This window comes from Myzus persicae, unplaced genomic scaffold (genome assembly GCF_001856785.1).
Source record: "Myzus persicae strain clone G006 unplaced genomic scaffold, MPER_G0061.0, whole genome shotgun sequence".
Classification (NCBI taxonomy): Eukaryota; Metazoa; Arthropoda; class Insecta; order Hemiptera; family Aphididae; genus Myzus; species Myzus persicae.
Window position 1 is genome coordinate 421,818 of NW_019101471.1, and position 12,641 is coordinate 434,458.

At 32.1% G+C, this 12,641-nt stretch overlaps 2 protein-coding genes and 1 long non-coding RNA gene across 6 annotated transcripts in view; 1 reads left to right on the forward strand and 2 right to left on the reverse strand.

The window, feature by feature from the left end:
- Positions 1 to 8,442, forward strand: part of LOC111029245 (spindle assembly abnormal protein 6 homolog) — a 13,188-nt gene extending 4,746 nt beyond the window's left edge. The window contains exons 1-12 of one of the 3 annotated variants that reach the window (XM_022308199.1): positions 4,616 to 4,908; positions 5,364 to 5,545; positions 5,680 to 5,860; positions 5,914 to 6,099; positions 6,204 to 6,361; positions 6,419 to 6,578; positions 6,637 to 6,705; positions 7,348 to 7,491; positions 7,563 to 7,770; positions 7,849 to 8,006; positions 8,072 to 8,142; positions 8,218 to 8,442. In XM_022308199.1, coding sequence (XP_022163891.1) covers positions 4,789 to 4,908; positions 5,364 to 5,545; positions 5,680 to 5,860; positions 5,914 to 6,099; positions 6,204 to 6,361; positions 6,419 to 6,578; positions 6,637 to 6,705; positions 7,348 to 7,491; positions 7,563 to 7,770; positions 7,849 to 8,006; positions 8,072 to 8,142; positions 8,218 to 8,308 — 1,728 coding nt within the window. In that variant the 5' untranslated portion in view covers positions 4,616 to 4,788 and the 3' untranslated portion in view covers positions 8,309 to 8,442. Of the gene's footprint in view, positions 1 to 4,615; positions 4,917 to 5,363; positions 5,546 to 5,679; positions 5,861 to 5,913; positions 6,100 to 6,203; positions 6,362 to 6,418; positions 6,579 to 6,636; positions 6,706 to 7,347; positions 7,492 to 7,562; positions 7,771 to 7,848; positions 8,007 to 8,071; positions 8,143 to 8,217 lie in introns of those variants that run through there. The other 2 variants (XM_022308200.1, XM_022308201.1) reach the window with 2 other exon arrangements.
- LOC111029244 (cullin-1) lies at positions 1,071 to 4,454 on the reverse strand. 2 transcript variants are annotated; one of them, XM_022308198.1, is made up of 3 exons: positions 4,335 to 4,454; positions 2,655 to 4,050; positions 1,071 to 2,270 (listed from the first exon to the last, which is right to left on the reverse strand). In XM_022308198.1, exons 2-3 carry the CDS (start codon positions 4,005 to 4,007, stop codon positions 1,296 to 1,298), a joined length of 2,328 nt encoding a protein of 775 aa, XP_022163890.1. In that variant the 5' UTR covers positions 4,008 to 4,050; positions 4,335 to 4,454; the 3' UTR covers positions 1,071 to 1,295. The 2 variants fall into 2 exon arrangements, with proteins under 2 accessions (XP_022163890.1, XP_022163889.1); XM_022308197.1 differs by lacking the exon at positions 4,335 to 4,454 and adding an exon at positions 4,169 to 4,301.
- A 226-nt stretch (positions 8,443 to 8,668) lies between the features above and the next one.
- On the reverse strand, positions 8,669 to 10,651 carry LOC111029247. Its single transcript, XR_002603990.1, has 2 exons — positions 10,075 to 10,651; positions 8,669 to 10,011 (listed from the first exon to the last, which is right to left on the reverse strand). It is a non-coding gene; the product is annotated as an uncharacterized LOC111029247 (long non-coding RNA).
- Between the last annotated feature and the right edge of the window lie 1,990 nt (positions 10,652 to 12,641).

A 12,641-nucleotide genomic window follows, 5' to 3' on the forward strand; every position in this document is an offset into this window, starting at 1 on the left:
AAAAAAAAAAAAATTATTCCTGCGTTCGCCCCTGGGGTGCACTATAGCTATATTGCATTGTACTGGTTAATGGCACAGTCGATTCACATTGCTCACATGAAGCACATCATTTCTGAAATTATTAGATCAAAATATCAAATCATCACGGCCCGGTCCTTGTTTTTGATAAAGTTAAAAAGATGGTTTAGGTCCGAGTCGGCAATTGCCCACAAATTTGCCCAGCAAAATCTGTCACCAATTTTTTTTACAGCAGTTCGAGAATAAAGTAATATTTTCGAAATAATTTTTTATAGATGTGGTTATGCGTTTGCAGTATTTCGTTTAAATAATAATCGGGATGTGAATGCTCGACCTCGACTGTTTAAAAAAATACATATAGGTATCTGCCGCATGCCCACACACCCGTAACCCGGAAATAATAACCCACTATTGATTATATTATTATAAATTGATATCCTTATTTATCGAGTTATAATTTACTTTAATATCATATTACTTGGCCGCTATTATACAGTAATTTTTCTCCGATTACACTTCGGAAAGCCGGCGAGGACTACGCAGCACTCACGTCGTCTCGTGTGGGCAGACTGCGTGCAGCGGCCAGCGACGCACCAACTTCGTCTTGAACCTGTATGTATAATAATAATACCGACGAGATGCGTTTAAATACTGCGGAAAATGGGACAGCGCAACTGTGTGCCAATTCTGACCACCGAATATATTATAATATAATAATACGTTGCGAGTTAGAATACGATTATAATTCGAAAGCCACCGAACGATTTGGAACTGGACGTGTGCGGCGTGGCGTTAAGAAAAAACCAAACACTTTCACCTATTATCCCCCCCCCCACACCCTATTATTCAATATACTCAAAAAATCATGACCGGCCGAAATATGCACACCACCAGTGAAAAATTCAAAAACACAATTTCATTGTTTAAGTATGAATTTAATGTTTATCTAGAATAGAAAAAAGAAAAACCATATTTTTATGTACATGGACGCTTACGTACATATACACATAATTACATGCATGCACACATACACACACACACACACACATAAATATTTACAAAATTTAATATATTGACATAATTTGACATATTTGACACCTCTGCGGAAATGTTATAAATTGGTAAATCACGTTATAATTATGATTGGGTTATCGAACAATTACGTCAAATCATCTTTCAAAGAACGTTTTATTTTACACTTAAGAATAAAAAATATTAGTAAAATATGCAACATAATACAAAATATTTGTAAATAGAAATTTTAAACGAGTTGTCACTTAAGCCAAGTAACTATACGAATCTTTCTGTCCCTCGGTTCTCTCTAGGTACTCTTTTTCGATCAGGATGTCTATACACTTTTTGATGACGTTGACTCTGGGCTTAAATCTCGACGACAGTTGTGTTAAGACCTCGGCCGTCAGCTGTTGGTGTTTCATGACTTTGCGCATTTTCATGATTCTCACAATAGCGGCTTGTATCAGCATTTTCCTATCTTCCTCGATATGCTTGTGTGTACTCTCTTGTTCTAATTTTATTTCTTGTTTCATTGGGACATTGATGTTTACGCGCAACTTCTTGTTCTTGTACCCGAGAAAAAGTTTTACATGGGAATTACCTTCCACATTCGCCTCATCTTCATTGCACGTCAGGAGTTTTGCTTTCAACAATATCTGCACAACCTGTATCAAATAGTCGGTCTTCAGCTGTGTTGATTCTGACAGTTGGTTAACTGTCCACGACTCTTGTAGGTTAAATTGCAATAAAACGGCCATTTGAAAAGTGGAGGCTTGTAACGTATACCGATTTTTGAAACAGTTAGTAACCAACTCACCTTTGGACATATTATACAGCCAGTTGAGTTTACGACCTGAATGCTGGGCACTGTAGAATTGGGTAAACCTTTGAACAGAACGTTCCAATTCGGACGGCAGTGAAAATGTAAGAAGATACTGGAAAGGCCATGAACCCGATGATAAAACTTGTATGCTAAAGTCAATATCATGAGGCATGTTTGAGTTAGATACGTGCTTTCTAAAAGCCTCGTTAAGATCTTTGGACACACCAATGTCTTGGAACATGCGTTGAAGTTTTGAAGTGTACTCAAACCCACAGGCTTGTTTCAGTTTAGATATCATCGACGCTTCAGCATCGTCACTGGCAGACATGTGCTGAACGAGTCGTTTGGCAAGCATTTTGCTGTAGAACTTTTGGAACACATCTTTATCTTCAATGTATTTAAACATAATCATTACCTATATTAACAAACGGATAAATTTTAACATATTAAATCAACAATTATAATAAGTGGTATTTGCAATATTTGCATGTATAGTATCTGTCTTAGACATGAGTAAAATAGTAAATCTTAGTAATAGATTCTTACTAAAGTTTATTTATACTTAGGTAATATCAGAGAAAATTTACATATTATCAAATTTTTTGAAGAATTATTTTTAGAAAAAATATTTTTCCTTGGGTACAGTTTGTATCCTCCTTTACGAACTATTAATAATATATTAAATAAACTGTAGTAAGAATCTGATGCATACCTATATTTACCATATTATACATGTGTAAGAGAAAGACTAAACCTGAGAGTACCTACGACATCTTATTAAATAACAATCAGTACTCACTTGATTTAATGTATCTTCGAGTTCAGCTTCTTCTGGGTTCTTACTAGATTTTTTCAACAATAGATCACAAAATTTGGCCAACATCTCTGGGCTTTTAGAACTTGAGTTGTATTGTCTTGTGACTAAGTTGTTATTAATGAATCCTCCACAGGCTTTGTCCAAAGCGGCAACAAATCCTGAATCATTATTAAATGACACGGCAACCAGTGCATTGTATTTTTTATGTACATTTAGGATAACACTGACGTAGGTTTTTGGGTCATTAAAAGCCATTTCACCACATTTTTCGATAGCAGTTTGACCCTGTGCCAATATATGACATTCTAGTATATTTTTCAATTCGCCAAGACCATCTTGTATACGTGAGACTAACTGGTACATTCGACCGAGATCATCGTTCTTTTCAAAATTTAATAAATTTTGAAATTCAGCATGGAAAATTTCCATATGTTTCCTAATCAGCACTCTTTCACAAGTATCTGCAAGACCAACCAAAGTTGTTTCGTGTAGATAATCCCGCACTCGTTTTTGTTCTTCTTGTAAACGTTGCTCTGCCTTTTTCATGTACTCTGTTACTGTGTTATTGGACAAAAATTGATCACTCTCTTTAATATAAAAACATTTAGTTTCTTCTAAAAATGTCTTTTCAAAAGATTCTTTATAAATTGTCAAACTTTGACCTTTTAGGGTTGGCTCTTCTTCGTTTAAGCCAAGCTCAACATAACAGTTAATTACACCACTAACCAGACGCGTATTGATTGACTCACCATTTCGTTCGCGTTCAATCAATTTTAGGACAGCGTTGGTAACACGTTTATGTAGTTGCTGAAACAGGCAGTCTCGCCATGCCACTAATGCAAGTTGATATATTTCATAAATACCTTTACGGCCTTCTTCACATTCCCTGCGTACCCAATGTCGATTTAGATACGAACAAACACCATTTAATACTTTTGAACTAAACCGGTAGTCTTCCCACTCACGGGTATAGAAAGACAGCACATCTTCGTCCATGAAATTAGCACCACGGCTGATCAAGTCCACCAGGTAGTGCCTCAAGAACTCCTTAATCCTACGGTATAACTCTAGGCCCACTAATTGAGCACCACCGACCTGTGCTGTTGACGTCGATGATGCTTTTTTGGAACGACTACTCGTTACAGATGCATTTTTATTGGGATTTAAATGCACACTGGTACAGTAATTGTAAACATGAGTATAGAGCTCCATGTACCTGGGCTTGGGCATCGACTGGCGGTTGTACACATGCTCAATTCCATTCTTCAAATCACCCCATATGGTGTCTAGATCATAGATTTGTTTCGACGACATACCGTCGCGCCGGTTTGACATAATCGTTACCACAGATTCTTGTTTTTGACACTACCGTACGTTACTAAAAACAACAAATAAACTTTTTGTAATCTCACCACTAACCAACACAATGTACAAAGAATTTTAATTTACACAAAGAGTAATTTAATATTTATACAAAAAATATTACAAAATATTACCTAGATATTAGTTAAGTTACTTCCCGAACAATGGATTCGCGGATAATGTGATAGGAAAAAGTTTTTTTTTTTGGAGAAACTGATGTTGTCATTTACAAGGAAACTATATATCATATCGTCCCCAAAGAGGTCTGAGATACAATCCACTCCACCGTCGATAACTTACTGTGAGTAGAGGCAATTAACAAACGTTTCTTCTGGAAAATCAAACGCTCGTCACGGCGTTTTAGAACTAAGAAATTGAAGTAGGTCACTGTCTAGTACGGTTTTCTTAAGATTTGTGTGAAAAACAATGTCGTTCGAAAAACCTTTCAGGATCTGCACGAATAGTGAACTTACTGCACAACTCTAAACTGATAACAAAATAACAAAACACAATCACAGAATGATGATAATATTGATAATAAATTCAAATTATTTATTATGTTCAACGAACGGTGTCAACAAGAACGACTGTATAGTGCATAACTATTAACTATTGAGTATTGACTACATATTACCTACTAACTACTAAAGTGACTGTGTCTTCGATCACCTCGGACTTTGTTATGTGACTTTTGAACTGTTACCGTTTACATCATATCGTTTTTTTCAAACGGTAATGTCGACGGAACGTTGAGATGAAAGGGCAGATGTATTCTAAGTTAAAAAACGTTTATGTGAAAGATACATGGCACAACGAAAAGGTTCCTCTAGACATTATCATTACGGTGGAACAAACTTTTCGGGACAATGAAAAAGTAAGGATGTAAGGCACCTGATGAGCTCGTCACAAAACAGTATCATTTTATGTAAAACTTGCATACCAATTGAGTTTATTCTTAAATTCTTGTGCATAACACCAGTAGATGCACTGTCTACAAATGCTGACAGTTGTAGGAAGTTGTATGCAATGTATTTTCAACAACAGTAATGGATAATATTACTAGCAATTTACATATTATATATATGGTTTATAATAAATATAACTACCTAATTGACAATTAAAATATTATACTTACGTTTCCATTAAAACTAAGTAAATATGCTCTTTAAAGTTAAGCTAGGGAAAGATTAAGCATCCTTTCTAACCCTATTAATTTTAGTTAAACCAAATATAATTATGTTGAATAGTTAGATACCTAACTTTTACCTAAAATTGTTTTATCTTCAAACCGCCGATATAAAAATGTGTTAATAGTGTTAGTACTTTCAGACTATATTTATATCTGCTTCTGATGAAAATGATCCACTTTTCTACATCACTGCAAATGTTACTGAAGAGAGCTTTAGAACTATCAAAGAGTCACAAGACTTGGTTGTCAGCTTTGATGGTTTTCCAAATCAAATAATACAACTTTTAAACAATTCAGATGCAACTGGTGATGATGGCCCTAAGTAAGAAGTTTTTTAATTTGTAATCTTCGTACACAATGTTATTCAAATATCTTATACTATCCTAAATGTTTATCCTTTAAGGAACATATTTATTAAGCTGTAAAAATAAACATACCATTTCTTTCTTTCTTTAGATTTAAACTGTTAATTCAAGATGAATACATGGGCAATAAAATATATAAAGGTCCAAAGTATGTATTGAAAATAATCGAACTAAATGAATTTAAGAACCTCTGTCATTTGGCCATTGAAATGTCTAAAGCATCTGATTCTGATGTAGCGAAAAACATATGCAAAAAAATGGCGTCAATCAAAGTAAATAACTTAGTGTTTTAAAAGAGTAAGGTAATAACTCATTTTTATTTTAGAATGTAATTGAATTAAAAGATAAGGAAAATGATCACTTGAAACGAGAACTCTTAAAACTCCATAATGAAGTGGCAAACAAAAATAATGAGTTAGAAAAATTTCAATCATCTATGAACCATGAAAAAATTAATTTAACTGCCCAACAAGAACAAGTTATAAACCAATGGAAAGAAAAATATGAAAAAGTAATTTCATCATTTATTACTTGCTTACTATAGTATCTGCGGTTTAAGTTTTTTTTAAATATTTTGTTTATATTTAGTTAATTATGTTTTGTTCACTGACTTAGTTGGATGCTGAACGAATGAAACAACTGCGTGAAATGCAAGAAGAAATGATTGCACAACAGGAAAGACTCAGTACTTCTCTACAGGCAACTATTAAATCACAAAATAAAGAAATTCAAAGTCTTTTAACTCAATCAGAAAATAGATCAGAACAAATTAGGTAAATGTTTATCTAAAAATAATAATGGATAATATCAAGTCATATAATTTATTTTAGTGAAATGACAATTCGCATGAAAACATTGGAATCCAAAAATAAGACATTAATTGAAGAAACTACATCCTTAATTAATACCAATGAAAACTTAATATCAGACAGAGATATTAAAAAAAAAATCATTGAAAGAATGCAAAATCATATCTTATCTTTAGAAAATGTTAGTATTTAGTCTAAGTATCATTGTTAATTTAAACTAATTTTGAATGATTTTTTAGGAAATTCAACAAAACACAAAGTTATTGCAGAAACAAAATAATTATTATGATATATCTAATAAGCTTCAAGTATGTAACATATTTATTTTGTTTTACAAAATGCATAAAATAGAAATTAATGGCCTAAATTATTTTAAATATCTAAAAAAGTGTTTAAATTTTAAAATGAATGTTTAACTGACAATTGACATGCTGTAGTAATATATGATCAGCCGATCTAAAACTTATGAAATACATACATGCAAAGGTGTAAATGTGTAATTATTCATGCTAATATATTGATAATAGATCGCGTTTCATAATAATGCATATATTTTCAGAAAAACATGACTAATCCCTATACCCTATATTCAAAGCAGCATTATGATCATAGTGTAGCCGATGGTGTTTCATCTTGCAACTTATTTCTGGGTAATTCCTGGATTATAATTTGGTTTACTTATTCTAGTTTTTTATGGTATTCTATTTAAATGACTTGGATTTTCATTGTTGATGTGTATTGATATTTCATCAAAAATACATTAGATACTAATAGATTTTGGTTGGCGCACGGTGCGTTCTCTCGCTGGATAGAGTATAATATATTGTTTTAATCTTTGACCTAGAGAATAAAATATATATTTTTTTTGCTTGAAACTATGTTCTAAAAATGTTGTGTGAATATAATATAATATAATATAATATTAATAAACATAATATATAATTTTTTAGGAACAGTTATCGACAGTTTTGAAAGAAAATGAAGAACTGAAGAAACAGAATGAAGTCAACATGAAATCAATGTGTGATGAATTGAAACAGGCAAATAAAATAATTAAAAAATTACATGATTCCAATCAGGAGCAGACACAGAAGGTTTTTAAATTTTTATCAAAACAATTGATTAACAATTTTTAAATATTTTAAAAACCACATTATGATTTTAGCTTATTTTAAGCAAAGACATTGCGTTGAAACAAAAAGAAGACATTCATACTTATCAGAGTGAAAATGCAAAGTTATCCAAATCTCTTGAAGAAAAAACTTCCAGTATTGAACATCTCAATATTCAACTGCTAGAAACTAAAAGTCGACTCACAGTCATAGAGCAGAACTTAAAAGAAAAAGAAGAACGTTTGGCCAGCAACGACAAGGGTAATTCTGTTTTTTATACTATAAAATTGTATGAATTTTTAGAGATAAAAAAATACATTGCAATATTTTTGTTTCTAGTAATTCATTGGTTAAACAGCAAGTTGAACAATTGTGAGATTGTAGCAAAGTCATCTAGTAATTGTGGTGTGTTATCAGAAACAACTGATGTTACAAGAAACGCTAATGTCAAAAGTGTGGAAAAATTTTCAACATCGACACCAGCCACTGCTGAAACTGTATAGTTATTTTAATGTAGTGTAATATTGAATAAATTCTAATCTGGATGTACACAATTTTCTAGGAAAATATTAAGCCTAAATCATCCTCCAATGGTCGGAAATTGAACTCGAAACCCTTGAGTTCTAACATCAGGTAATAATTTCAGTAATATTAATCTATTGAAATCCTGGTTATTAATGATAATTGATTTGTTATTTGACATTTTAGTGAAACAATGACAAATAACACAAAGAGAAGTGCACCAATTAAGCGTGTTATGTATGGACCAATGAGTTCTGCTCCTTACTTTGCAGCCTGAGTTGGTAATTTTTAAGATTTTAATGTTGAATTATTTTTATAAATGTATACTTTTTTACTGCAATATGTTTAACTATATTTTTCTATGATACTTTATACCAAACATTTGATCATAAATATATTTGATACTTTTTATTTACTATGTTATTTGTTGTTGGTATATAAATAACTGATTCCTTTGCAGTAGACTTTCAATTAAAATTATCAAAGTAAAAATATGATGGCTAGTTAACGAGCAAACCCATTTTCTAAACTAAGAAATGAAGCATAACAATTTTTGTTATAAGTTGGATATTAACAGTTTCAAAAAAAATGAAGATCTCAACATCAGAAAATATACATATGTTTTTAAGCTAGTATATAAGCGTTATTTGTATATATTTTGTAATTTTGTATTTTGAATAATTACACTGAAGTGAGTTAACAACAACCATCAAAAATTATACAGAGAACAGTTTCTAGTGAAACTCAATATTATAACATAAAATATAAATTTATACATATTTTCGATCTTTGTAGTCACGAGTTCTAGCCATCATGGTGGACATTTTTTGGTGGTATGGTAGATGGTTGGATACATTATAATAAGCAATAACATAAAACAAAATATTTAAGGGATTAAGAGTAAGTATAAGTACTGAAATATATACTGTGCATCATATGGTTCATAAATGTTCACCAAGATGTAGAGATCATATGATAATATAACACTGCAATCTTTATTCACTCATCAATGATTGTTTGGAGGCACTGATCCACTGAGGTAGAATGGTGGACCACCGGCCACCAATATAAGTTTATAAAATAACAATTTTTTTCTCGTGGTTGTAATAGTAAGTTGTGATCGAAGTATACTACTGAAATTAACAACTAAAACTAACAGTTTCATTTTTCGGTGCTTCGTTCTCTAGAGAGACGCCACTTGTTCTGTTAATGAGGGAGGGCAAAAGGACAATTTATTAATATTTTTTTTTTTGCCCCGGGTGGGTTTTTATACTGCGGACGCGCTTGGTTCTATTTACTTAATATTAGGAAACCACGTTGAAAGATGGTTTTCCCATTTCAATAGTCATCATGAACGATCTTAAATTTTATCCGGGAAGGTTTCTAGATGATCGGGGTTTCTCCGAACAGAAAGAAGAAAATTAAGACGGATTCGATCCAAAACATATTGCAGTATCCTTCGACGAGTTTCCGTACGGCGCAGACGAGTTAGTAGTAGTATATACTACGCACTTACAAAAGGGGCTACGTGTTTCCCACAACTGTGGACTGATTGGACATCGTTGGACCAAGAGGCGAGAGTAAACGGACGAGCGAGACCAACCCAAATTATTGTTGCTTCAATATTATTAGGTAGGTACCTATTTGTATTTATTCGGTTGTTGGTTTTTGTAGAGCCATACCCTACAGCGTCTGTTCATCTTGCGACTCTAGTATATGTCGGGCCTCGGGCGTCATTAAGAATCGCCGGCTTGCGGCGTACTGTCGGCTTATTCTTGAAATATTGCAAAATGCTGATTTGTGGCTGTATTTTGATTCCAAAAACCCAACTTTGCCTAGTGGGTAACCTGGAAAAACGGATGGAGCGTTGTGGTTTGATTGACGTTGTCAGGTGCTATACGACTATCCCGAAAATCTTGGTAAGATAGTCGGAAAATTGATGCCCCCAGAGCTCCATCGAATTCTCGTGGTAACTGGTAACTGTTGTAATCGATGATTTTAGTCTAAATTTATTCAAAAATCTTTAAAAAAAAATTATTTTACTTGAATACGTTTTTCTATGTTGCTCGTAGGTCTATCTGAAAGAGAAAACAAAGACTGCGCTGACATCCTCTTAAGATAATAATTATTGTCAGAGTAGAGAAATATACAATGATCAGTTCTCTAGCTAACCCATTCTCTGGACTAGTGGACTGAGAAGAAAAGCATAATCATTTTTTTTTAGTCAAGGGAAATCCACTTGTTTACACATCAATGTCTTCACTCTTGCCATGAATAAAATTATATAATTAATAAAAATGACTCTTGTCCCTTACTACGATAGGTACGTTAATAGACATGTCGTGTGGACGTTTAATAATGTATTAATGTCACAATAGTAGTAGGTATACAACAATTATACCACATTATTACTGAGATTATATAGTTCTACGATAGTTCTATCTTCTATATTATAATGAAACTTGAATCTTAAAATGTGTCTCTTATTGATAGCTCGGGTATTGTCTATGACAGTGCTTCTCAAACTTTTTTGACACAGGGCCCCCTAACTTTAATATAAAACTGTCAAGGCCCCCTCAATTAAAATCATTAATTATTTTTTCTCAATTATATACTTAAATTGCATGTACTATTTTTACATTGATAAATCAATAAAATGCACAGTAAATTATTGTTTTTTAATTAACTTTTGAAAAAACTTTATAATAGTATTGAAATTTAAATATGTATAAATGTAAATAAATTGGTAATAATTATAAAACTATACTAAAATATTCAAAAAAAATGTTGATTGCTATTAATGCGACGGGTGAGCTTGTATATTTTTGCATAGCATATTGATATCTGGTGTAATTTTAAGTCGAAAATAACTGTAGTTTTTTTGTTCATAAATGCTTTAATCAATATAGAAAATAGTTCAAAAAATATAAATATTTCACGGCCCTCCAGTAAAATAGCCACGGCCCCCTGGGGGGCCGCGGCCCACAGTTTGAGAAGCACTGGTCTATGAGACTATGACACGGCGATGAAATTAAAAGAAGCCCCAGGAAATGTTGGAATAAAAATCAAGAACAAAATTGAACAAGTACTTGACAAGATTTCCGATTTGAAGACAATTGAATCATTTGAATCCATCGCAAACGTTCACAATGACAGCGATGCACGATATTTCCGTGATTTCAGTCCTGATGAATTAGGAGATTTCAACTTCTGTAGACGTGGAAAGGTCCTTAAGTTGCTACAAGAACATATTGCACCCCAATCGACTTCGAATTACATTTGAAAATTTAAAAAAGTACATGGTTGTTCATTGTTTTGCTGACGCGAGGATCCTAATATTGAATAAATAGTACCTAGAATATAAACAGCAATATTATACAATTATATACCTTTATATAATTACAATAATAATTTTTTGTACATAGGTATCTTTTATTTTTAATTATATATACATATTTTTGAGTTTTAAATACATATAAATCCTATCAGTTATATATCTTATATCTGTGATGATTATACATTGTCCTGACTTTCCGAGATTACAACTTATAAGTATAAAAACACGAAAAGCAAATTAAAAAAAAAAGTTTTTCGATAGCCATCTTATTAATTTGTAATCTTCTTTTTTTCAAACAATTAATACGTTTCCACATATTGTAGGAAGTGAAGACGTTAAAATGGCAGAAATGAAAAAACCCATTCTGCCAACAGTTGGACTGCTTCAATATTGTTATTGGTTCTTGGGGGATCATCATTCATATCATCAAACAATTCCAAGTTCTACTCGGTTTTATTAAAAGATTGTCTTTTCATTTAATTCAGTAGTTTACAGTTTTACACAACTTAATTACAACTCCACATCAACAAATCCACAATATTGGTATTGCACTAAATTATTGTACATACCTATATCTTCTAAAACATAGTTCAACTCGATTAAATCAGATTATTTCGATTACCTATAGATAGATAGGTACCAACAACTACAACTGCTGCTGCACCTGAGGCTAATTTCCCATTAGGCATTGTAGGCAGGCAGGCAGCAGCTGGCCGCAAAATTCAAAAGCGGGTACCGCTCCGCTGTACATCAGGTGTCTATAATGATTATGTTAAATTTGAATTCAATGATATGATATCACGGTACACGAAAAAAGATTTTGAACGAAGACCTATAATATTACTGGTAGCGGAATATTTCATGGTATTTACTATTATTGTGAAATAAGTAATTTATTTTAATAGGTATATAATGAGCATTATAAAAAAAAATAGTATACTGCAGTATGGCAAGGTTTATAGATATATTATCTATAAACCTTGGCAGTATGGTAGGTTAAGTTATCAAAAAGATTGCATTTGAAAGTGTCATTGTGTGTATAAAATATAATAATACACGTACCTACTCTCAAAGTTTCAAATACCACAAATAATATTTTTAAATTATATTAAAATAAATTAAATCGTTATTTTTATGGTGTATAGAAAATGTTTTAGTGAACATTTCATGTACCAATGGTCATATATTATAGTGTTACACCAATAACCAAAATCAATTTTGTCGAAAACCGATAGACACAAAAATTTAAAAAAAACACATTGTAAAATCAATC